Here is a 24,993-nt window from a genome sequence, read left to right on the forward strand (position 1 = left end):
GAGAGGAAAGAAGGAAGGATGGAAGTAAAGAAAGGAGGTAAAGAGGGAAGGAGGGAAGAAAGGAGATAAGAAAGGGAGGGAAGGACGGGTAGGAAGAAAGGAAGTAACAAAGGCAGAAATAATGAAGGAAAGAGGGGAAATAAAGAAGAAGCAAAAGGAAAGATGAGAGATAAAGTACCATAGAAGAACAAAATGTTAATCATTTTGGACGAGAGAGGGACATAGAGACCAAGTCACTTGCTCCTCCTTTGGCTTCACATCACTGGTACCAGGATCCTTCTGCTCTCCCTGCTAGAATCTCACAGAGCATTTGCTTTCTTATGCTTTTGTCATGAGTTTATTATCTTGCATGAGTTATTTGTGTGTGTATGTGTGATATCCATCAAAGGAAAGAGCAACGACTTTGGAGCCAGAGAAGGGGGTGGATGGGGGTGCATTTGCTACCTCTGCGACCCTGAGTAAGTCATCCCACCTTGATGAGTCTCACTTCCCTCATCTCTAAAATGAAAGGCTTGGACTACAAGTTCTTCTGAGGTCTCTTCTAGCTCTAAATCTGACTCTTCCACTGGAATGAAACCTACATGAGAAATGGTCTCACTGACGCTGTGTGATGAATCACCAGTACCCTTCCCCTATCTCTCCCAGGACCCGGCATCATGGTCTTTATAATGTGGGGGGAGGGGAGGGAGGAGGGACGTCTAGACCTTTGCACATATGGAGCTGCTGGCACAGAAACTTCCTCCATTGATGCAACTGTTCTGTAAATTACAGCCCTAAGCAGTTGCCTAGGGAGGAAGTGCCAAACTCAGGGGCACAAAATTCTGGCCAAATCAGATTAAAATAGGATTGGGAAATGTTTAACAAAATAAATAAAATGCAATATAACAGAGGTTATGTTAATCTGTGGTTTGAATTTTGGCCCACAGGGATCTGCAACTATTTGAATTTGATACCACCAGCCTAGGGCACTGAGATTTGTCAGTGGTCAGTTGGCTAGTATGGAGCAGAGGCAGAACCAGAACCCCAAACTGGCTCTTTGTTCACTGTCATGCCATCTCCCTCTTTGTTAAGCTACCCTATAAATGGGCTGAATTTTAATTCTAATGTTCCCAAACTCCCATCCCCCCAAAAGGCAATCTGTACCCACCTAAGGGTGACAGACAGTACAATAGTTATATGTTGGAGATCACAAAGGCTTCCAGCTCTCTTTTCTAGTTCCCTCCTCCCTTCCTGTGAGAGGTGGCAAAGTACAGTCTCCTCCACCTCACTGAAGCAGATCCCATTCCCCAGAAGAAATGGCTTCACTCACCACGAATCTTCTCGCTGTGGCTGGCCTGAATCCCAGATGCTAAGTCCAAAAGGTTGAGATGGACCTATAGGAAAAGAAGGAAAATGTGCTCATAGGGCAGGGATTTGTTTCTCACAGAGACATCTACTTATTACAAGGGTTTTCTTTTTCTTTTTCCAGTGGTGGGGAGAGGAGGAGGAGTAGGGGGGGAGACATAGGGTTGGAAAGAAAGAAAGAAAGAAAGAAAGAAAGAAAGAAAGAAAGAAAGAAAGAAAGAAAGAAAGAAAGAAGGAAGGAAGGAAGGAAGGAAGGAAGGAAGGAAGGAAGGAAGGAAGGAAGGAAGGAAGGAAGGAAGGAAGGAAGGAAAGAAAGAAAGAAAGAAAGAAAGAAAGAAAGAAAGAAAGAAAGAAAGAAAGAAAGAAAGAAAGAAAGAAGGAAGGAAGGAAAGAAAGACGGAAAGAAAGAAAGAAAGAAAGAAAGAAAGAAAGAAAGAAAGAAAGAAAGAAAGAAAGGAAGGAAGAAAGGAAGGAAGGAAGGAAGGAAGGAAGGAAGGAGGGAAGGAGGGAGGGAAGGAGGGAAGAAGGGAAGGAAGCAAGGAAGGAAGGAAAGAAGAAAGAAAGAAAGGAAGGAAGAAAGGAAGGGAGGAAGGGATGGAGGAAGAAAGAAAGAAAGAAAGAAAGAAAGAAAGAAAGAAAGAAAGAAAGAAAGAAAGAAAGAAAGGAAGGAAGGAAGGAAGGAAGGAAGGAAGGAAGGAAGGAAGGAAGGAAGGAAGGAAGGAAGGAAGGAAGGAAGGAAGGAAGGAAGGAAGGAAGGAAGGAAGAAGGAAAGAAGGAAGGAAAGAAGGAAGGAAAGAAAGGCCATTGAAGCATTTTTTAATGCAGAAAAGAAAACAGAATCTTGGCCAGAAAGAATCAAAAGACAAACAGGACCACTTTGGAAACTACAGGTTGGATTTATTGTATACTTAAAAAGAAAAGCAAGCAGGACACAATGGAGACAATTTCACAGACAAACCTCTTTTCTCTTGTTATACTATGTACATGGAAATACTCACTTTATTTACTGTTTGTTTAATTCAGAAGAAAAACTTTAAAAGGCAGGGAAGAGATAGGAAGAAAAAGCTGACCTTCCATTCAATCGCCCTCCAACCCCTCCCTGTCCTACTTTAAAGTCCTCTCTTGGAACCTAGGATAGAGAGTCAGCACTGTGGGGAGGCTGGGGCGGGAAAGGAATGAGAACAATATCCTGGGTGAGAACATAAAATGAATAATCTCCCTTCCCCATGAGACACAAGAGTTATAGCATAATAGGTAAATGTAGCTAGGGAGAGACTAATTTTGTCAGAATGACTAGTAAATGACACACAAGGAGGAGGCAAGGCAAATGAGAAGAATGTGATTGGGGAGGAGGAAGGATAAAAGAATTTAATTTTAAAACCTAGGCAGAAACAATGGGTTGAATGAGGAAGAGGTCCTTCAGGGGATAGGCAGGAGAACAGCTTTTAGGGATTATAAAAACACAGTCTGGAGAAAATAGAGAAAAGGGGGCAATGTGCCTTTTTAAAAAATGTTCAATTGCATATATTGTCAAGGGGTTTTTGACATATTGATCAGTTTTATAGAGTTTTCCCCCTCTACTTCCAGTTTTTCTTTTAAAAAATCCTTTGTTTTAAAGAATGGCACCCCTGGAGGGATGTGCTGGAGCCAGCTCCAAAGAAAGGGTTGATTATGAAATGTTCAATGTGAACATTTATACCTTGGAAATCTACAAATGCAACTAATCAAGTTTTGCTTTACTGTTTTGTTAGTTGTCTAGACTTAAAAAGTGATGGAGAAAATGCTGATAATACAGACTAAATTTACTTTCAGTATACTTTCTCTCTGCCCCCTCCCCTCAAAGCTAGTTGTTAAATATTACCAGCACACCACTGGATAGTTCCCTGGGGTGGGGTAGGGAGAAAGGATACAGGGAAATATTTAGGTGATACAAAAACAAAAGAAATCAATATTTTTAAAAAGGCAAATTCAGGAGATTTGATAGGATTTGACTGTAAGATTAGGGAGAGTTAGGAAGAGAAACTTGGTGAAGCATTTCTAGACATAAAAGTATGTCCAAGCATTCAGGTAGCTACAGAGAATGTCTTTTTTGACCTGGACTTAGAATATAACTGGAGCCTTTCAGGGGGGAAGGGAGGAAGGATACTACCAAATAACTTGGAAGGACTGGGCCTGAATCATCCAGTCTAGAAGTCACTTTCCTTCTTTCCTTCCTTCCTTCCTTCCTTCCTTCCTTCCTTTCTGAGAGGGAAGGGAACCAACTCTGTTATTTTATCTATATAGGAAACTCCCAGTAAGAAAAATCCCTCTTCCAATGCAAAAATGCTATAAATTCCTCACAAGGAGATTTTGACCTCAGAATAGTTAGAGCATGTGATAAACTGCTTGCTATGGGGCAAGGGGAGGACAAAAGAGTAGGGGGATGGGCTTAGCCCCAAGATGAAGCTGTTGTTCAGTTGTTTCTGTCGGGTCTGACTCTTCGTGACCCTGTTTGGGGCTTTCTGGGCAAAGATAATGGAATAATTTGCCATTTCCTTCTTCAGCTCATTTTACAGATGAGGAAATAAACAGGGTCAAGTCACATAGCTAGTAAGTGTCTGAGGCCAGATATGAACTCAGATCATCCTAACTCTATAGCTAGCACTCTATCTATTGTGCCACCTAGTTGTACTTTAAATGAACAGATGCTCTGCAATTTAGAGTTACCTAGGGCACTAACTGTTTAAGTGGCTTTGGCAGGATCACACAGCCTTCAGATGTCAGAGGAAAAATTTGAACCTGTTTTCCCCTGTCCAAGCCCACCTCTCTATCCACTACTCCATACTTAACACAATAATTTGTTAACACCAGTCTTATGTGTTAAGCCTTGGAGCTGGATTTGGGGATTAACCTAAGCACTTCTAATTTGCTTATCTACATGAAGCTCATACCCTAAAATTCCTTACAAGGAGATTTTGACCGCAGAACAGCTTGAGTGTGTCATGAATTGTTATGGGTTATGTGGAGGACAGAAGAGGGGGAAGGCTGGGCTTTAGTACCAAGATCAATCTAAAGGACAGAAAGCACTACAGACCCCACATCGTGCTCAAGGGGGAGGAGTCAACAGAAGTAAACAGGGGCAAACCCAAGGAGTGTTCTACTGAGAACTCTGGGTGGTTTTGTCTCAAGGCAGGTTAGAAAAAGAGGGAAGGCCTTCTCTTAGGATGATAAATCAGGAACTAGAAAGGACCTCAGAAGACATCCAGTCTGATCTTCTTCATTTTACAAATGAGGAAACTAAGGCCAAGAAAAGTAAAATGACCTTCTCATAGGCTCACAGAGTCAGAGGGAATTTTCTCATTTGGGATTTCCTTATGTCAATGAAATTACAGGTCCATTCCCCATCCACCATCACATAATTTTGTGTGTGTCTAATTCCCTCCATTAAACTCTAAGTTTCTGTAGGGTAAGGTCTAGGTACTCACTGGAATATTGCCAATACCTAGCACAGAGGAGATACTTAATAAGTGTTTACTGAATTTCTGTTTGCTTTCTTCTCCCTCCACACACCCTCAGGGTTCATACTCAAGTACTGTACCTTTCCCCCACGGTTGGGCCCAGTATGCTGTGTTGACAGTGGCTGGCACCGAATATCCTGCCAGTTCTGAGGCCGGCCCTGGCGGAGCTGGGGGAATTCAGTGGCACAGTTGGGGGCCAGGTATTGATATACCTTCCAAGTCTTGCCAAAGTCTGGGGAATGCTCAATCAGCATGCCTGCTGGTAGAGGTCCCTGGGGGAAAAACATGGCAGGAGAGGAGAGGATGCATGAGTAAGCTACTGTAGTCCAAGCCAAGGAGAAGAGAGGGAGCTATAATTGTGCCTCAGAAGCACAAACTCAAAGAGAAAACAGTTCTTTCCTGGCCACACACTTGATCAATAGGCCCCATCCAAAGGAGTATAAAAGACTGATTCTGTCTGGAAAAATGGCACCCCTGATCAAGGCCAGGGAACTTGGCTGGGCTAGGTTAAATGGCTGCTGACCAGGCTAAAAAGGGAGTCTGAGCCAAGCATGAACTAGGGAATCTGCTTAGCCACGCGAGCTCTATTAGGAGCCCATGGGAGCTGTAGAGGTCAGCAACAGCCAATAGAAGGACTTAAAGCAAGAGGTCCTATAGAAGTGCACCTGCCCTATGACCATTCAAGAGCACACTCAGGCCCCTGAGACTTTCCCAGTTGATGCTGTGAGTTTACAGAGATTGAATCTAAGCCATTCTGTAAGCTTTGAGAAGGTTCATAAATAACACTTAGCAGAACCCATGACTGATTCCCTACTGCATTCACTAAGGAGGGTAGTATACAACCCCTTCTATATCTTACATGCTTTTAAGTGACTTTAATATGTACTTTGTTGTCCTAAATATTCAGTGTTTAAATCCCTTCCCCACCCAAAACAAACAACCCACAATGCCCCAAATTCACCCATCCACATCTTATTTTCTGCAGGGGGCACAAAAAGTGTGTTGGGGGGGGGCAGGGGATGATTGATCAAGTAGTTAACAATTTTGGTTGTATTTTTTTTTTTTTAAGCAAAATATGCCCAAACTGCTTTAGCCAAATGAATATTCCCTTTCAAAGTAATTTCCTTAGAAAGTTGTACATGCTTATTCCAATGATATACACGTGGCACAAAACATTTTGGTAACTCTTTTAAGAAAAGCCCTCTAAGCCAGTTTTTGAGCCAAAAAAGAAAATTAGACTCATTACTTTAAATGATCTTTTTTTTTTTAAGTGAGGCAATTGGGGTTAAGTGACTTGCCCAGGGTCACACAGCTAGTAAGTGTTAAGTGTCTGAGGTCGGATTTGAACTCAGGTACTCCTGACTCCAGGGCCGGTGCTCTATCCACTGCGCCACCTAGCTGCCCCTAGACTCATTACTTTAAATAGTCAAGCATCATCAGACTCGTTCACCTGCCTCAAATTCATCCTCTGAGGGTGGTCATGAGAATATCTTCAAAGGAGCAAGTAACAAGGTATATCAGAAAGGGTGTTGGATTTGGAGTCTGGAGTATCATCTCTGCCACACACTGGTCCTATAACTCTAGGAAAGTCACTTCAGTTTTCTGAGACTGTTTCCTTACCTATAGTGATGATGATAATACTGGCACTAGCTAATTATAGGAATGTTTTGAAGAAAGTGTTCTATAAATTTCAAAATACTATGTAAAAGCTGCAACTAGTGCCTGGAGTAAGTAGCAAAAAGTGCTTCTAATACAAGAAGCCAGAAAAGGGTCCTTAGTTGAGTGGTGGGATAGTCGGGACCACGGTCAAGTGGGATGGAGCTCAACTGAGATGAGGCCACCAGAGGAGGAAATCCACTACTAGGTACTAGTATTAGTAGTTTGTTTTCTGCTGAAGGACTATAAGTGTTGAAAGCATCCTCCAAATTTCAGCACTCCAGGTCAAAGTCCTAGTCACCCCACCCTAGTTATGGATCTAGTCATTATTCATTTTTTAAAATATGCAATAAATTATAGAATCCATTCCCAAATGTTTGAATAATGACAGCACCTTTGGCATGAGTACATAATTTTCCAGTGATTACTTTGAAGGGGATAAAGTTAATTTTGATATAAATTTTCTTATGTGTTCATTTTTTTTAAAAAGTCACATTGGTGACAGTTAAACTTTATGTGTAATTCCCCCAAGACAAATATACTATATATATATATATATATATATATACACATACATCTGTAGACTAGATATATACCAACTCAGCATTTCAAACAACCATAAACAATAAGACTGAGCCCATAGCACTGCTGCTCAATTGGAAAGATCTATATGATAGAATTCACTAAAGTTCATCTACACAGGAAATCTGGAAAGTGACAGGCCCTACTATCTCTATAAGCCACAGGGCCTTTAGGCTATTTACATCATCCTCTCCATCTCATCCTATGATTCAGGGGGTGATATAGCCCCAGGGTACATAAAATGGGAACTCCCAACATGTAGTACTACTATCTCCCTAGGTTTGGGCCTTCACCAAGCCGGACCCTTGAGGACTAAACTCTCTTACTCTGCACTCATCATTACACAGCTATGAGCTCACCTGTAAGTCCAGCGTGATGTCCTGGAGCTGCAATTTCCTGTCCAGATCCAACTGCAGAGAAACAGGGCTCACATCTGTCAGGACATAAAAAGAAGGTTCTCAGATGGAATGTAGGTATCCCTTCCCAGACCCTGAGGATACTTCAAGTCAGACCCACTTCTTCAAGGTCTACTTTTTCTTTCATCTTTCTCTCGGGCAGTCCCATGATAACTAGTCTAATATTTGTCTACCCACATCTTCTGTGATACAGGACCAAGTAAAACATAAGATAGGCTTGTGGGTTAACCAGTCAAATCCTGATCAGACTTGCAAATTTCTCCCCTAATCCCCAAACTGGCTCCTACACCACCTCTTCCAATGTCTCCATCCCAGATTCCCTTCTAAAGTTACCTCTTCCAACAAGTTCACCCTGATGGAGAGGAATGAAGCAAACCTTCCGTTGCCTCCAGTAAACCTTCCTACGAGCCTCCTCTCCCACCATCCCTAAATATATAGTCAGAAAAAGAAAAAGGGTTGCTGGTACAGACATCTCATTCCCAAAGCCAGAGGGCTGCACTGTAGTCTAGCTTAAATACTGGATACACTTGGGGCATATTGGCTCATTTCCATTTGGAGAAGAACTGGTAGCTTAGGTTGTCTAGATCTCTCACCATTTTGGGATTGCCACCATCGCATGCGGCCAGAGGAAGAGGCCACATTCTCCACTCGGTGGCTGTTGTAGCCATGAGGTAGCCGGGAGTCACACTTACAGCATTTCATTTGCCACTGTGAGAAACAACAACCAAAAAAAGGGAGAGTCAGAAATGGGTACCTGTAGTAAATCACCTTGATAAAACTCCAGGCCCTGGAAGGCCAATGCCACCAAATCCTGCCTCTGAAAACTACACATTTGGATTAAGGAAGTCCTTCAGCAAAAAATAAATACAATTTGTCAGGTTGACTCATTAATCTAGGACTATTGGTTCTCAACACCTTGGTGTGAAATTGTTTCATCAAATTGCTTTCCCCTTAACACCCAGCTGAAAACTGTGGTACGAAGAGAATGGGAATTGTAACTGAGGGCGTGAGGAAGTGAACCTTGGAGGAGGAAATGGAAGTAATTTTGGAAGAGTGGGGACTTGCAAGTAAGGATTGTTTAACACAGAGTACACACTTAATAAATGCCAGTGGATTGAGTGGGACATCTTTATGGGGTCCTGGGCAGTCAGAAGGCACTGAGAATGAAAAGAGAGCCATGAATGGAAGAAAGCATCACAGAAACTGAGGCAGAAGGAGATCAAATACAGTATGTGTATGTATGTATATATATATATATATGTATATGTGTGTGTATGTGTATATATATATGTCCCAATTAGTGCTAATAATGAATCCAGAAGTGGTTTGTTGGTTTGCTGTTTAACCATTTCAGTTGTGTCCAACTCTTCATGACCCCATTTGGGATTTTCTGGTCAAGGACATTGGAGTGGTTTGTCATTTCCTTCTCAAGCTCATTTGACAGATGATGAAAATGAGGCAAACAGGGTGAAGTAACTTGCCCAGGGTCACAGAGCTAGTAAGTGTCTGAGGCTGGATTTGAACTCAGGAAGATGAGTCTTCCTGACTCCAGGCCCACTACTACGCCACCTAGGTGCCCCATCCCAAGCTGTAATATTATTCAAATTCACACTATTCAAAGTTATAATTGCATGTGAAATATATTCATTGGTTTACTCCTAATGGAAGATATAATGAAAAATTGTAATGTTTTATCTGTTTATCATAATATAACAGAAAAGGATATAAAATGCATTTCTGATTCAAATTCATTACAAAATAATACAATGGGTATAGAAAGCGGTTAGGTGACACAGTGGATAGAACAGGGGAACCTGGAGTTAGGAAGATTTGAGTTCAAATCCAATCTTATTATCCATAAGTCCCTAGGCAAGTCACTTACCCTTAGTTTGCCTCATTTTCCTCATCCGTAAAATAGGGTTAATAATAGCACCTAACTTCCAGGGTTGTTGTGAGAATCAAGTGAGATAACAATTGTAAAGTGTTTAGCACAGAGTCTGGCACAGGCTATATAAAAATATCAGCTCTTATTACTGTTAAATGATTAAACATTATACCTAAAGATAAGCATCCTGTGACAATAATGAGAAAAACATTTGTCATTTAAAATATTTTTGCAGCATAGATTGAATCATCTTCTCTTTCTTTGAATCTACCTACATATGCTGGTAGGGTCACAGAGCTTTATCCACACGCAGGTAAATTTTCATGCTTTCATCATTGTTAGGGTCAGTATTTATCATTTTTTCTCTTCAGCTATTAGAGTTTGAAAGACAACCCCACATCCTCTGAGAGTGAATGCCTTTATTTGCACATGATCTGCTTTTTCGACATTATTGTAGATTTCTTCAAACACTCATTTGATCTAAATGAAGGAGATCTTTCTCAGTCAAAAATCCAGAATACAAATTGAGCAATTCCTGGACATCCCGTTCATCAAAACAAAGCCTTCTTCCAATGTTTGTCATTTCTTCTATCACAGTCTGCTTTAGAAAAAGAAAACCTTCAAATTTACTATCTGTGCAATGTGCAAAATGCTTCCCCACTACAGGCATATTGCTGGCATTTATTTCTTGCCAAGCATAGTAGATATTTTCAATTGCATCTTTTGATGTTATAATTTCTCCAGAATTCAGTTAAGAAAATTGCATTATCACCTGTTGTTTCAGCAATTGCCTGTTCAAAAGTTTTTCTTAGGCAGTAGGCCTTATATATTGGAATGATTCCTTGGTTCATGGGCTACAATAAAGATGTTGTTTTTGGTGGCAAAAAATGAAAAAGAAAAGAAAAGCAAGAGTTAAATTCTTACACATTAAACCAAGTATAGTTGTATGAGTTGAGGTATGATCTGAAATCAGAAATACTTTCAATTCAATATTGTTTTCTTTGAAATATTTTTCAATACCTGGGCTAAAATAATTTGAAAGCTGGTCTTTGAAAACAGCTTCAGGAACTTGTCCTTTCTTTTTTAACCACCAAAGAAATGGATTGATGGTTGAGCTTAGTATAGCCTGAGGATTTTGAGACTAATAAACAAGCATTGGTTTTAATTTAAAATCCCATTCTGCATTATCTCTCAATAAAAGTGTACAATCTTTTTATTCATTCGTGTCCAGCAGAACTCTTCATGACCAGTCATTGAGGGTTAAGTGACTTGCCCAGGGTCACACAGCTAGTAACTGTCAAGTGTCTGAGGCCGCATTTTAACTCAAGTCCTCCTGAATCCAGGGCCTGTGCTTTTATCCATTGTGCTACCTAGCTGACCCCTTGGGGTTTTCTTAACAGAATCTTAACATAAGTTGGTTGTCATTTCCTTCTCCATCTCATTTTATAGATGAGGCAAACAGGGTTAAGTGACTGGCCCAGGGTCACACAACTAGTAAGTGTCTGAGGCAAAATTTGAACTCAGGAAGATGTCTTCCTGACTCCAGGTCCAACACTCTATGCACTATGGTGCCACCTAGCTGCCCAGGTAATCCTTAGACATTTTAAATACAGGTTGAGTTTTTTCTTTCTTTCTTAGAAATATCAGTTCTGAAAGACATCCTTTTCCAGAATAAGTCTGTTTTGTCCATATTAAAAATGTATTGATCAATGTATACCGTTTTTTCCAATTATTTTCTTCAAAACATCAGGATTTTTATTTGCCACATCCTAATCTGCACTGGCTGCCTCTCTCGTAATTTTGACATTATACAATTGAACTCAATTTGTAAATCAATCAAACCAACCAACTGTGTGGTAAAAGTTTCTTCACTATCCATTTCATTTCCATTTTCTTTCACTGCCAGGAATAAACTTGAAGATTTTTTCTGAATGACTGCTCTTCTAAGAGGAATGAGCTGTTGATTGCAGCCTTCAATCCATACAGTCAAAAGACACTCCATTCCTATCATCGCAACACTTCGTTTCCTTGTAATTGTTTGACAACTTCGACACACACACACACACACACACACAAGAAAAGAAAACTTCTTTCTTTGATTTTGCCTGCATGTTTCATAATATTCCATACCATAGATTCAGGCATTCCAACATCTAATTCTATCTTAAAGTTGCTAATACTACTATTATGCCATTCAGTTACTCCAAATCTTCATTCTAATGTAATAACAATCCTCCTCCTCCTCCTCTTCCTCTTCTTCTTCTTCTTCTTCTTCTTCTTCTTCTTCTTCTTCCTCTTCTTCTTCCTCTTCCTCTTCTTCTTCTTCTTCTTCCTCTTCTTCTTCCTCTTCCTCTTCCTCTTCCTCTAGCAGCAAGGTTCCCATATGAAGTATTCTTCATTTTGTCCATTTTGTTTAGGGTTCTTCTCAAAAAATTAATACAAGTATTGGTAATATGATACAAAGCAACCTATCACATGCACAGGCAACAATAGACAAGTAGAGACTGATGGGTAATATAATGCCAAAACCTTTGACAAGCTCATGTATGCTGTATTAGTTGAATATTTTCTGGTGTTAGGGAACTACATGTGTTGTCTTTACTCTTTAATAAATACTTAAAAGCCTAAACTCTTGCTGAATTTATCAGTAAATCTTGGTTAGTTTCCCCAAAAAACTGGGCGGGGGGCAGGTAAGGACCCACATTAGATTTTAAACATCACACTATACACTTCAAGGTTTACAAAGGGTTTTACATATATTAACTCATTTAGTTCTCACAAGACCAGCTCTAGGGACCTACTAAGCCTAGAGGCAGAAAGAGAAAGAAGAGAGGAAGGAAGAAAGGGAAAGGATGGCAACTGGACAAGCACAGAACCTGCACAAAATCCTCTTTGGAGAGCTGGCCTATCATGGGAAAGGAATAGGTTCCCAAAGTGGGAACAAAATAACACATTATGGGGACATCGGTAGCTTCAACGCAACAAAGTCCTTTATCCCCAAGCTTCTTCCTGACCCTGGCCAGCTCACTGGAGAGAGGTTACTGGGTGAGGGGCTAAGTCTTTCTGCATGGCTTCTGGGGCTCCTGACCTTCTGACTTGGCTGGATAAATCAGGGAAGCTAACCACAACCAGATTTCAGGATGCTTAAACTGAGTACACATAGTATTCCATTAAATCACAGAAAAAGGATAAAGTATACAGAAAATTGACCTGGTAAGGCTGTAGAGGTAAGAGAGAGCTTTTTTCTCCTTTCTTTCCCTGCATCCCTTCTTTTACCAGGACTCCCCGCCCCACAACCATAAGAAGACAGGGCATACAGGGAGTCTATTTACTTTCATTTAGAAGAACAATATGAAAGAACCGAGTTTAAGTCCCACTTCTGATATTACCAGCTATGGAACCCTGGGTAATGTGCATAACCCCTTGGGGCTCTGGGCAATTCTCTAAGATTGTAAGGTGCAGAGAAGATGACAAACTGCCTTGGTAAAGGTAGCCTCCTCCTCCGGGAGCTCCCTGTATCAGTAAAATAAATGACAGGTCCAGGCTCAATCTCTGTTCCATGCAGCTGGGTGGCTTAGTGGATTTCAAATCTGGCTTTAGATGCTTAGTAGTTGTGTAACCCTGAGCAAGTCACTTGATCTCTGTTTGCCTTAGTTTTATATATATATATATATATATGTGTGTGTGTGTGTGTGTGTGTGTGTGTGTGTGTGTATTATGTATCTGTGTTCATAGATACATACATATATACAACCTGTGTGTATATATAGATTATATGTCTATGTGGCGTGTGCGTATACATATACATGTATGTATAAGTTTATACATGTGTATATACAGACATGTGTATATGTTTATATATACACATGTGCATACAACATATGGATATATAACCTATATATATGCACACAATATATACACACAGGTTGTGTATATATGTATATGTATAGATAGATATTGTGTATGTATGTGTATGCATATGTGTATGTATTCCTATATATAGGTAGGTACTGCTTATGTGTATGTATATACATAGATATGTGTGTAAGGTACATATAAGGCATATATACATTCATACATACACATCTATATCTATACATATACATATATACGGCTTTATTAATAGTAGTATCCCACAGCCACCTTGAAGCACAAATCAGCTCCTATCCAATAGTGTGTGAGAGTGCATGTCTGTGATGGATAGAAAGGGAGTGAAGAGTTCAAACAGTCTGGAAAAGGGAAAGCAGCGGGTCCTGCCTTATGCCTAACACAAAGAGATGGGGTGGGGGAGAAAAGAGAAGAGGAAAGGTATCATCATTTTAATTAGCTGTCATTCATATGGTTTTTACATGATCACATTTGATCCTTAAGACAACCCTTCCAAATTGGTAGTTCCCCTTATTACTCCCATTCAATTATAGCTAGCATATACATACATGTGTGTATGATATGTGTGAATATAAGTGCATACAATATACATGTATACATATATGTAGGCAGGCCTGGCCTGCTTCTTTGTCGTGCTCCTTTGTTAAGCACTTAATCACTCTGTTATACTCGACTGGCCATCTGGTGATGAATTCTTTCCAACATATTGGTAAAAGGGGTGATCTAGAAGAGGCACCTCATCCAATGAAATCACAGATCATAAGAACATAAAGGATGAAATGCACAGGGAATATGTTGGTAAGACAAGCCTGCTCGTGGCCAAGGCAGCCCAGTTACCAAAGCGACTTAGAATGTGTCAGCTTCTAAACATACCTGAGCATTTAAAATAACCCCCACCAGGCAAAGTAAGGATTTGAGCTGGAAATTGTTCCCAATCCAGATTCTATTTTGGAGGCCTCCTTTCACCCTACCCTACCCAGCCAAAAGGGGTTAGGGTTGGAGAAGGGAACTCTACTGCCTCCAACCCCCATCCTCACTGAACAAAGACATGATGAAAGATGAGATCCAGCTGCCCCTCCCACTGCCTGTCAACAGAACCTCTCCCCTCTGGTACTCTCAGAGCTGGCAGCAGGCCCTGGCATCTCCCCTTGCCAAATGGGATGCCAGAAGCTCTTGGTTTCCCTGGTCTATGAAGGGGGGTGGAGGGTGGGGTGGAGTGGGGGTGGAACACTATGGGGGGGGAGAGAGAATGTTGAAATTCCCTTTTTAGGGAGGCAAAGGGAGTGAAACTGAATATAGGGAAAGAAATTCTTCAGCGATGGGCCAAGGCTGAGCAAAGCCTCTATACCACATAGAGGTCAGATGGCTAGTTCTCCATCCCAACCCCTACCTTACATAAGCCTAAGACACTAGCTCTGAAGCAATAAAACCGTCTGCTCTTCTAACTTAATAATAATAGCACTGACACAGCACTTTAAGGTTTACAAAGGACTTTACAAACATTTATGTTCTCCTCAGAACAATCCTGGGAGGGGGTGGTGCTACTATCATCCCCATTTTACATATGAGGAAACTGAGGCAGATAGAGGTTAAGTGACTTGCCCAGGGTCACACAGCTAGTATCTGCAGCTGGATTTGAAATTAGGTCTTCCTCACTCCAGGTCCAGCACTCTATAGCCAGCACCCTGCCTCCAGGTAAGTTCACCCTGCATCTTCCCATCAGGATAAACGTAAGAATCTAAAATCATAGATTTAGAATTGGAAGGGGCCATCTAGTCCAACCCAGTCTCTGCCCTACCCCACCGCACTCACACACATCATTCATTTTGGAGATGAAGAATCTTCAGCCCAGAGAGGTTTTGAATGACAGAAAGGGGGAACCCCACACCCTTCACACGTTCCCTTCACATGCACCCCAGACACGTTCCTGGACAGATCAGATAACCCAAAGATATCACAGACTATGCACCTCTTAACATAGTAACAGAGATGAGAAGGGGTTACTTAAGCCTTTGGAGAGAGACCTGAGCTAACAGGCTTGGGACTGGTATTTTAAGTAGCTATGGTTGATAATTGGATAACTGGTTAGAGGCCCCAAAATAGACTCACTTGGGAACATTGGTTCATGTGAAACCAACATGCTTGGCTCTCTCCCTGCCTCTGTTTCTCTCTCTGGTTGATTTCTATTCGTTGAATCATAGATTCAGACCTGGATAAGACCTTTTTTTGTTATTGTTCAGTTGCATCTGACTCTTCATGGCCCCATTTGGGGTTTTCTTGGAAAAGATAGTAGTTTGCCATTTCCTTCTGCAATTCATTTGACAGATTAGGAAACTGAGACAAACAGGGTTAAGTGACACACCCGGGGTCACACAGCTAGGAAGTGTCTGAGGGTCTTCCTGACTCCAGGGCCCTCCATCATGCCACCTAGCTGTCCCACTAGGGTAAGACCTTATAGGCCATTAGATTTAACCCCCTCATTTTTGACATAAGGAAACTGAGGTCCAGAGAATTTATGTTTGCTCCAGGTCATAGGGCCAGAGGAGCAGGATTGGATATTTGGGTAGGTACATATCTAACACAAATCTTTCAATCAATGTTGCTGCATTCATTACGGGAAAAATGTACACGTAACTCTACTTATTGTGTGCCAGTTCTCTATGTGTTACGTGCAAGCGTGTTCCTTCCTCCACCCCTCCTCCAGGCCTCTGAAATGGAAAGTGTCCCTTAGCATACTGCAGATGCCTCCCTCCTCTGAGGTCCCGTTGGCTGGCTCCCTTCCTGGCAGGGCTACAGTGCCCCCACCCCACCCCCCATGCCTTTCACAGGCACATGGTTATTATCGATTTCACACCCAGAGGCCCAGAGCCAGTTTGGCCTTGAGCTGGTCTCCAGTTGGAAGGGCCCTAGCTGCTCCCTCACCTAGGAGCTTTCTGGAAGCTGGGAGGGCTGGCCAGCTACCAAGCCCACAGCAGGAGCTGGGGAGAAGAGAGGGCTGAGGAAATGAAGAAAAATGCCCAATGGAGAATTGGTTCTTTCATACTTAATGTTAAGCCCTAGACTGCACTAGGAAAAGTCAAGGGAAGCAGCTTCTCATTGTGCTTAGCCTCACCCACTCCTGAAGACAAGCTAGTGACCCAGGTTATTAACAGCCTCTATCCCAGGGGTTCTTAACGGTTTTTTTGTGAGTCATGGACCCCTTTGCAATCTGGTGAAATCTATGGACACCCTTCTCAGAATAGTGCTTTGCTGCCTACATTCATAATAGAAGAAAATGCTAAGTTGGAGTTAGAGTTTAGTAAAAACAAATGCCATTTTTTTCCCTATGTGAGTTCAGAGACCCCATGAAATCTACCCACAAACACATTGGGGATCTGTGGACTCCAAGTTAAGAACCTCTGATCTATTCACAGAAAGGGCAGTGGAAAAATAGATATACTTATCTATTATGTTAGTGTCCTGAGGCAGAAAAGAACTGAGAGCAGGCTTTAAAGACGTTCAGTCCTTATAGAAACAGAACATGGGCTCCTACCCTCAAGATCTCCATCCATCAAATGAAGAGTAGGGCTAGAATCAGATTCTTTATAAGATCTCTAGCAGTTCCAATATTTTGTGATCTTCCTTCCCCCATCCCAATCCCAACAATGGGAGTCTCAGGCATTCTTGTCAATATGGCAAAATAATTAAGATAAAAATGGAGAGGGGGAGGGCCTGGATTCAGGAGGACCTGAGTTCAAATCTGACCTCAGACACTTGACACTTACTAGCTGTGTGACCCTGGGTAAGTCACTTAACCCTCATTACCTCCCCCCAAAAAAGATAAAAATGGAGGACTCGATGGACCAGATCCTTGCTGGGGGGGGGGGGAGAGAGAAGGGAGGAAGAAAAAGAAGAGAGTATGGCATTTCAGGAGAGGTGTCCTGGATAAAGAAAGAATGTCCCTGAAAAGGGAGGGAGTTCACACCTGCAGTTTAGAATTAATATTACAATAACATCATGCAGCAGCTCAGAATGGATTCCAACGCTATTTTACTTCTAAAAAACAACAGCAGCAGCATTATCAGAATGTGCTTTCCAATTTAACTTCTTCCTTTCAAAGACAGTTAAATATCTGAATAAGCCCTTGTCTCAACACCACTCTCTACCCTCTTCCCTCTCAGCTCTCAGGGAGCTCACATTCTGGGGCTAGCTGGAGTGCTGGTTAGCACTCAGACAGACATACAAGCAGTGGGGAGTAACCCTAGAATCACAGGCCCCAGGGCTGGCAGGACTCTTCTGCTCTGAAGCCTGAAGTCCTACCTCCCAGTCCAGACAGAGGAAAAAGGGGAGAGAGAGAGAGAGAGAGAGAGAGAGAGAGAGAGAGAGAGAGAGAGAGAGAGAGAGAGAGATCTCTAATGCTTGTCTTGAAAAATCTGCAAGGATTGATTACGAGGCCTTTTAGGGTGACCCAGAGTGTGGCCTCGAGGACCACACAGAATCATAGTAATGCTGGATTTTCCCAGGAGAATGTAAGATGAAGATGATTAGGTAAACGAGTGTGAGGGTAGGAACTCTTTATCATTCTATCTCTGTATCTCCAGCACCTAGCACCGTGCAAATCATTCAGTGATTTAAGCAGCATTTACTAAGTGCTTACAACATTGTCCTGGGCACTGGGGAGACAAAGGGGAGGTGGAAACAGTTCACTGAATAAATGTTTGTGGGATTCAATGGGATTAGAACGAGGAGGGATCTTAGAATTCATCTAGTCCAAACTCATTTTACAGGGGAGGAAACTGAGGCTCAGAAAAGTAGGGTGACTTGCTTAAAGCCACACTCCTGGTAAATGGCAGACTTGAACAGGGACTCACTCAAATCCAGACCTTCTGACTTACTAGTATGGTGTTCTTTCCATTGCACCACTGTAACCCACGAGGGTTCTGTCAGAGGCACAGAGAAGACCAAACAACCAAGGGTCCAGAACAACAGTAACTGGAAAAGAATTGAAAATGGTCCTTCAGAGTCCCTTGGCTGACCTATCAGGAAGAAGAGTTGGGTTTGTGATTTGAACTCCCCACCTCCCAATACTTGACATTTTTCCTGATTTTGCACCACCAGCCAGGGCTATCCTTCAAGTGTAACACCTGTTCTTCAAAATGATCTTCCCTTAGCTAATAGCAAAACTTATCTATCATGTGTTCTTTATTCTGAGCAACCTTTCTAAAGTGACAGCAAGTTAGTTTGTTAAATTAATCCTTACTAGACTATAAAAAGACTGATTACTCCTGTTTGCCTCAGTTTCTTCAACTATAAAATGGTGCAGCACCTATTTGATAGAGTTGTTGTGAGGATCAAATGAAATGTTTCTAAAGCACTGTACCTGGCACATTGTTATTGCTGATTCATTCCAGTCATGTCCAACTCTGTGACCTCATGTGGGATTTTCTTGGCAAAGATACTGGAGTGGTTTGCCATTTCCTTTTCCAGCTAATTTTACAGATGAGGAAACTGAGACAAACAGAATGAAGTGACTTGTCCAGGGCCACAGAGCTAGTAAACGTTTGAAGCTGGATTTGAACTCAGGAAGATGAATCTTCCTGACTCTAGGCCTGACCCTCTCTCCACTGTGCCACCTAACTGCCACCTGGCAGTAAGTACCATGTGAATGCTAGCAATGAAGAAGAAGATGATGACGATATAAGGTGTCCCCAAAGCCTTAGTATATGTGACAGTATAATAGTATAGTATATACTTAGTGTATTAGTGACAGTATAAAGTATACATGCTAAAAACGTACAAAAAACATTTGAAAGGTTAATTATTTAAAAATTTCAAATACTGATATGTTTTTATTATACTTCAACATAACCAATGTTTTGTGCTATAAACATTGCCCTGGTCAATTCTTGAACTTGCAAAATCTTCATCAGTCGTTGGTGTTAAACGACTGATAGGATTGTATTTGTAATTCTAGCCTCAAGATTATCCAAAACAATAAACTTTTTGTGCATAAGTGACGGCTTTGATGTGATTCCATATGAAAAAATCCTAGGAAGCTAGATGAGGTGACTGAGGTGGCCAAGCAAAAGAACCTTCTCCACTAATTTATTGGTCTGAGAAACTGTTATCCGTAAACTGTCATACATGCAATGCATAATGACAAGTTGATATCTTATTAGAATTAAGATGAAAAATTTATCTTTCAAATTGACAAAGTTAAATAAATGTAAAGTAAATTTAAACAGCTAAACTTTCAAATGATAGTTTTGTAGGATTTGGGGTGTTTTGGGTTTTGCTTTTTGTTTTTGTTTTTTAGCAAGTCTACTTTTGAACTTACTAGGGCTTAAAACTGCACTAAAACATTTGGGATGTCATGTATTACCTTTCCTTGGGTGTTCCTATTTTTAACAAGACATTTCTGGAGAAATATAATACCCTAAAACTAACAAATCCATTTCTAATGTTGAGGACTTCAGGACATTCAGCAAGAGATGAGAGATGGGATTGGGGGGGGGGGTGGAGGGGGAAATAGAATATTTTTGGACAGGCTATATTCTCTGCAAGTCACACTATAAATAACCACCTGCTCTGGAATGAAGGTATCATCTCATTGAGTAAGAAGGAGAAGGGAAGAGAAGAAGAAGGCAAGATTAGATCACGGCTGTTCTTTAAAAGTCCTTCATTGACTCTTTTACCTGATCTAGCTTCTGGTCTTTTCCTTTCATCCCCTAAACAGCCAAACTTCTAGAAAAAGTTGTCCATGAACATACATTTTCAGATTCCGACACCTGTTGATTTGACTGTTAGGCAGGCTATTGGCAAGCAGTGGTAATGACAAAGAAAGAGGAAAAAGAAAGGAAAAAAGTGTCAGTGACACATTTTTTTAAATGCACAAAGGGGTAGAAAATGTCCCTTTGTTGGCCCCTTTAGAGCCACAGACAATCAGGAGCATTTAGTTACTACCATGTTAAATTTAATATAAACCATTTAAAACTAAAATCATATAAGTTCATAGTTTCATATGCCATTATCTTCTTTGTCCTCTATGTATTAGAATCATTTGTATTTGTTAAGCTCGTAATAAAAAAGGCCTTTTTTTCCAAAACTTGGTATATGTACTGACTTTATTTCCTCACAACCTCAGACTCTGGAAATGAGTGCTGCCCCAAAACCCTTCAGAAACATCTCGCTCAAAGGACACTAACAAACTCCTGCTAGTCAGTTTCAATGATTTTTTTTTTTTAGATTTCATCCTACTTGACTTTTCTGTAGGATTTGGTACTTTTGAACTTCCTCCTGAATATTTTCCCCTCCCTTGGCCTCTGACACCAAACTTCCCTGTCTAACCTCCTAATTCTCTAACTGTTCCTTTTGTGTCTCATTTACTATTTCTTCCTCATTTTTCTCCAAACACTGAAGGTGGGTATTCTCCAAGGTTCCGATCTTGAGCTTTTAATTTTTCAATCTCTGTTCTTGGTAATCAATCACTCCAGTGACTAAAGCGATCAACTCGACACACATGATTCCCAAATTGTTAATTATCATCTTCAATTTCTCTTATAAAACTCTAGAACTATACGTCCAACTTCCTTCAAGATATACACAGGAGGGGGCAGCTAGGTGGAGCAGTGGATAGAGCACCGGCCCTGGAGTCAGGAGTATCTGAGTTCAAATCTGGCCTCAGACACTTAACACTTACTAGCTATGTGACCCTGGGCAAGTCACTTAACCCCAATTGCCGCACTAAAAAAAAAAAAGATATACACAGGAGCACAGATACAGAGGTGAAAGGAAGCTTAGAGGTTATGTAGAGAGGTAGTGATTTACCCAAAGTCACAGGAGTATGGCCGGGATTTGAACCCAGGATTTCTGATTCCATATGCAGCATTCTTTCAATTGTGTCGCACTACCTCCCATCTAGATGTCTATTCAGCACCTCAAACCTCTCATCACATCTAAAGTCAAGCTTATATCTTTCCCCCTTAAATGTTTCTTCTTTTGACTTATCTATTTCTGTTTCTGGCCCCACCATTCTTCCAGGTTCTCATGTACTATAAACCTTGGCATTACATTTGGCTTTTTATTTCATTTCTTACATTTAAACATTTGTTGAGTCCTATCGATTCTGCCTCTATAATTCTACTTCATCAGATTCTTCCTCTCTTCCCTAATCCCACTTCTCCCTTCCTGGTATGGGACTTCATTATTCAGTTGTTTTTTGTTATGTCTGACTCTTCATTACCCTGTTTGGGGTTTTCTTGGCAGATACTATATTGTTGTGTCATTTCCTTCATTTTACAGATGAGGAAGTTGAGGCAATTGGGGTTAATTGACTTGCCCAGGGTTACACAGTTAGTAAGTGTCGAAGGCTAGATTTGAACTTAGTGTTCCTGACTCCAGGCCCAACACTCTATCCACTGCACTACCTTGCTGCCCATGGGACTTTACTACCTCCAGCCTAAATAACTGAAAAATAACTGCAATAGGCTCCCAATAGGGTCTTTCTATCTTCATTCCTTGTCCTCTTCAATCCATCTGTCATAACTGCCTGAACTATCTTTCCTATAGATAGATATGGTCATGTAATTCCTCTGGAAAAACAAAAAATCTTCAGTGGTAACTGAATAATGTAGCTAGGTGGCCCAGTGGTCGGAGTACCTGAGTTCAAATCTGGCCTCAGACACTAACTGTGTGACCCTTAACTGCCTTTGCCTCAGTTCTTCATCTGTAAAATGAGCTGAAGAAGGAATTGGCAAACCACTTCAGTATCTTTGCCAAGAAAGCCCCAGATGGGTTCTCGAAGAGTCAGACACAGACACGACTAAAACAATTGAACATTATCATGCGTTGTTTTATATTAATGTTATGTGTGTGGTTCTTAAACCTAGGAAAAGTCCTCCTTTCCACCATAAGGATAATTCTCTATGGAAGGTTACTGGAAAGACATGGACAAAATTCCCTCTGGGCAAGAAAGTATGGATGGGTTGCCATCTGGTACACATTGGGTGTACCCATAGGGAAGCACTCAGTAAGCTTCACACATGAGTCTCCTCCCACTAAGACACTAAGCAACATGAGGGCTTATTTAAACTTTGTATCCTTCTATAAACACAAATATGCATAAATACCTAGTATAGGTAATTAGTGAATATTTATTGAATTAAATGGAATTCTGTTCAAATTCTAGAGTACTTTGAGATCCACAGTCCCTGTCTGTCAGCCTGCTTCCTGGAGATAAAGGGAAAGGACAGCTGTTTTATTTACACACCATCTAATTAGCCTGCTCAGAATCCCTGCCTCAGGCTGTTAAAGCAAATGGATAATTAAGTTCCCTTCACCACAAAACACAGCACTGGGAGAAGAAACACAGCATGGTTAAAGAGGCACTTTATGGAGCAAAAATTATCTGAGCAAGTTCTCTAGGACCTTGTCCTGGTCCCCAGAGGAGAGTTGTGCATGTAGCTCATACCAGTCCTGCGTATGACAGGGCCTAAACCAGAGAATCTCATAGTGAGAAGGACCTCAGAGCCCATATAGCCAGATCCACCTCTGAATAACAGCCCCCTTACACACACACACACACACACACACACACACACACACACATCCCTCTCCTAATCATACAGTTTGTGTTTCAAAATCTCTGGTGAGTAGGGAACAATGGCCTCCTAATCCATCCCACTCCACTTTTAATTAGCTGTAATTGTTAGAAAGATGCAGAAATGGGGGGGGGGCAGCTAGGTGTCGTAGTGAATAAAGCACCGGCCCTGGATTCAGGAGGACCTGAGTTCAAATCCAACCTCAGATACTTGACACTTACTAGCTGTGTGACCTTGGGCAAGTCACTTAACCTTCATTGCCCCGAAAAAAGAAAACAAAAAAATGCAGACATAGAAGAAACAGAAAAATTATAAGAAAGATATAATTATCCAGAACTTACCCACCCATTGCTTCTAGTTCTACACTCTGGGATCAAGCAGAACAAATCTAGTCAATTATTTGAAGGCATCTATCCTGCCCTCGCTTAGTCTTCTCTAGGCTGAGCATCCTCAGTCCCTCAACTTCAAAAGGAAATTGATGACCTAAGAGGGGCTAACTGAGGGATGATGTACCAGATAATAGATAAGACAAGAAAGATGGAAATTGTCTTCTCAGAAATCTTTTAAGAAAAAGTACGTGAACAAATGAATAAATGAATGAATAAATGCACCACTATTTTGGGAAAGGAAAGGGACTGCTAGAATATTGAACCCAAATAACAATCCATTAGAGTCATTTTATCACCTTAACTAGCTATTACCTTAAAGCAAAAACAAGGTCTTAAAGGGATGGGGTAAATGATAGCGAGGAGGAAAATAGAAAAAGTTGAAACATGGTTATAATTCAAGAAGGACAGACGAGGGAAAGATGCCACCCACTGTAGATGAACTAGTGCATCCTTGGGCCTTGAACACAAACACTTAAGAAATATCTGTTGGGATGGCCTAATATGACAGAAAAGGAAAATGATGGATGTTGGAGGGAAATGGGAAAACTGGAACAGTGATACACTATTTGTGGAGTTGTGAACTGATCCAACCATTCTGGAGAGCAATTTGGAACTATGCCCAAAGGGCTATAAAACAGGACATACCCTTTGATCCAGCAATACCACAGGTAGTTTTATATCCCAAAGACACAAAAAAGAAGGGGGGAAGGACCTATTTGTACAAAACTATAGCAACTCTTTTTGTAGTGGCTAAGAACTGGACATCAAAAGGGATGTTCATCAATTAAGGAACAGCTAAACAAGTTGTTATGTATGATTGTAATGAAATATTAGTGTGCCATAAGAAATGAAAAACAGGATGCTTTCAGAAAAACCTTGAAAGACTTATATGAATTGATATATAGTGAAGTGAGCAGAACCAGTAGAACATTGTGCATGGCAACAGCAATATTGTTCAATGAAAAACTGTGAATGACTTATCCTCAGCAAACAAACCATCCAAGACAATCCCACAAGACTAATGATGAGGCATACTATCCTCCTCCAGAGAAAGATTAACGCAGACTGAAACATGTTATTTTTCACTTTCATTCTTTTTCTTTTATTTGAGTCTTCTTATACAAAATTATTAATATGGAAATGCTTTATATGATTGCACATGTATAACCTAGATCTAATTGCTTACCATCTCAGGGAGGGAGAAAAGAAGAAAAAAAGGGATAGAATTTGAAACTCAAAACTTTTTTAGTTTTAAAAAACTGTTGGGGTCAGCTAGGTGGTGCAGTGGATAAAGCACCAGCCCTGGATTCAAGAGGACCTGAGTTCAAATCCGACCTCAGACACATAACACTAGCTGTGTGACCCTGGGCAAGTCATTTAACCCTCATTGCCCCGCATAAATAAATAAATAGAATTTTTAAAAACCTGTTTAACAAGTAATTGGGGGAAAATAAAATATATATGATCATGTATTTATATATGTATATATAGAATATACATGTGCATATGTACATATATGTATTGTGTATATGTATCTATACCTATATACATAAACATATACATAAATGAAGAATTTGCCTCTGTGGGTCTTGGTTCATGTTGCAAGACCTCCGCCCTCCTGGCACTGTCTATCCTTGGCTGTCTGTAGCTAACTTATATATATATATGTGTGTGTGTGTGTGTGTGTGTGTGTGTGTGTGTGTGTATATGTATATATATGTGTATATATGTATATATATATATGTGTGTGTGTGTGTG

The 24,993-nt window shown here is 40.9% G+C and overlaps 1 protein-coding gene across 1 annotated transcript in view; it reads right to left on the reverse strand.

The window, feature by feature from the left end:
- The window catches only part of LAMB3 (laminin subunit beta 3), a 95,843-nt gene that overhangs the window by 25,870 nt on the left and 44,980 nt on the right, over positions 1 to 24,993 (reverse strand). Inside the window, exons 8-11 of the mRNA XM_044004085.1 lie at positions 8,089 to 8,203; positions 7,439 to 7,512; positions 4,922 to 5,113; positions 1,310 to 1,373 (exon numbers count right to left, since the gene is read on the reverse strand). Coding sequence (XP_043860020.1) covers positions 1,310 to 1,373; positions 4,922 to 5,113; positions 7,439 to 7,512; positions 8,089 to 8,203 — 445 coding nt within the window. The remainder of the gene's footprint in view (positions 1 to 1,309; positions 1,374 to 4,921; positions 5,114 to 7,438; positions 7,513 to 8,088; positions 8,204 to 24,993) is intronic.

Source organism: Dromiciops gliroides, chromosome 4, assembly GCF_019393635.1.
Source record: "Dromiciops gliroides isolate mDroGli1 chromosome 4, mDroGli1.pri, whole genome shotgun sequence".
In the NCBI taxonomy this organism is placed as follows: Eukaryota; Metazoa; Chordata; class Mammalia; order Microbiotheria; family Microbiotheriidae; genus Dromiciops; species Dromiciops gliroides.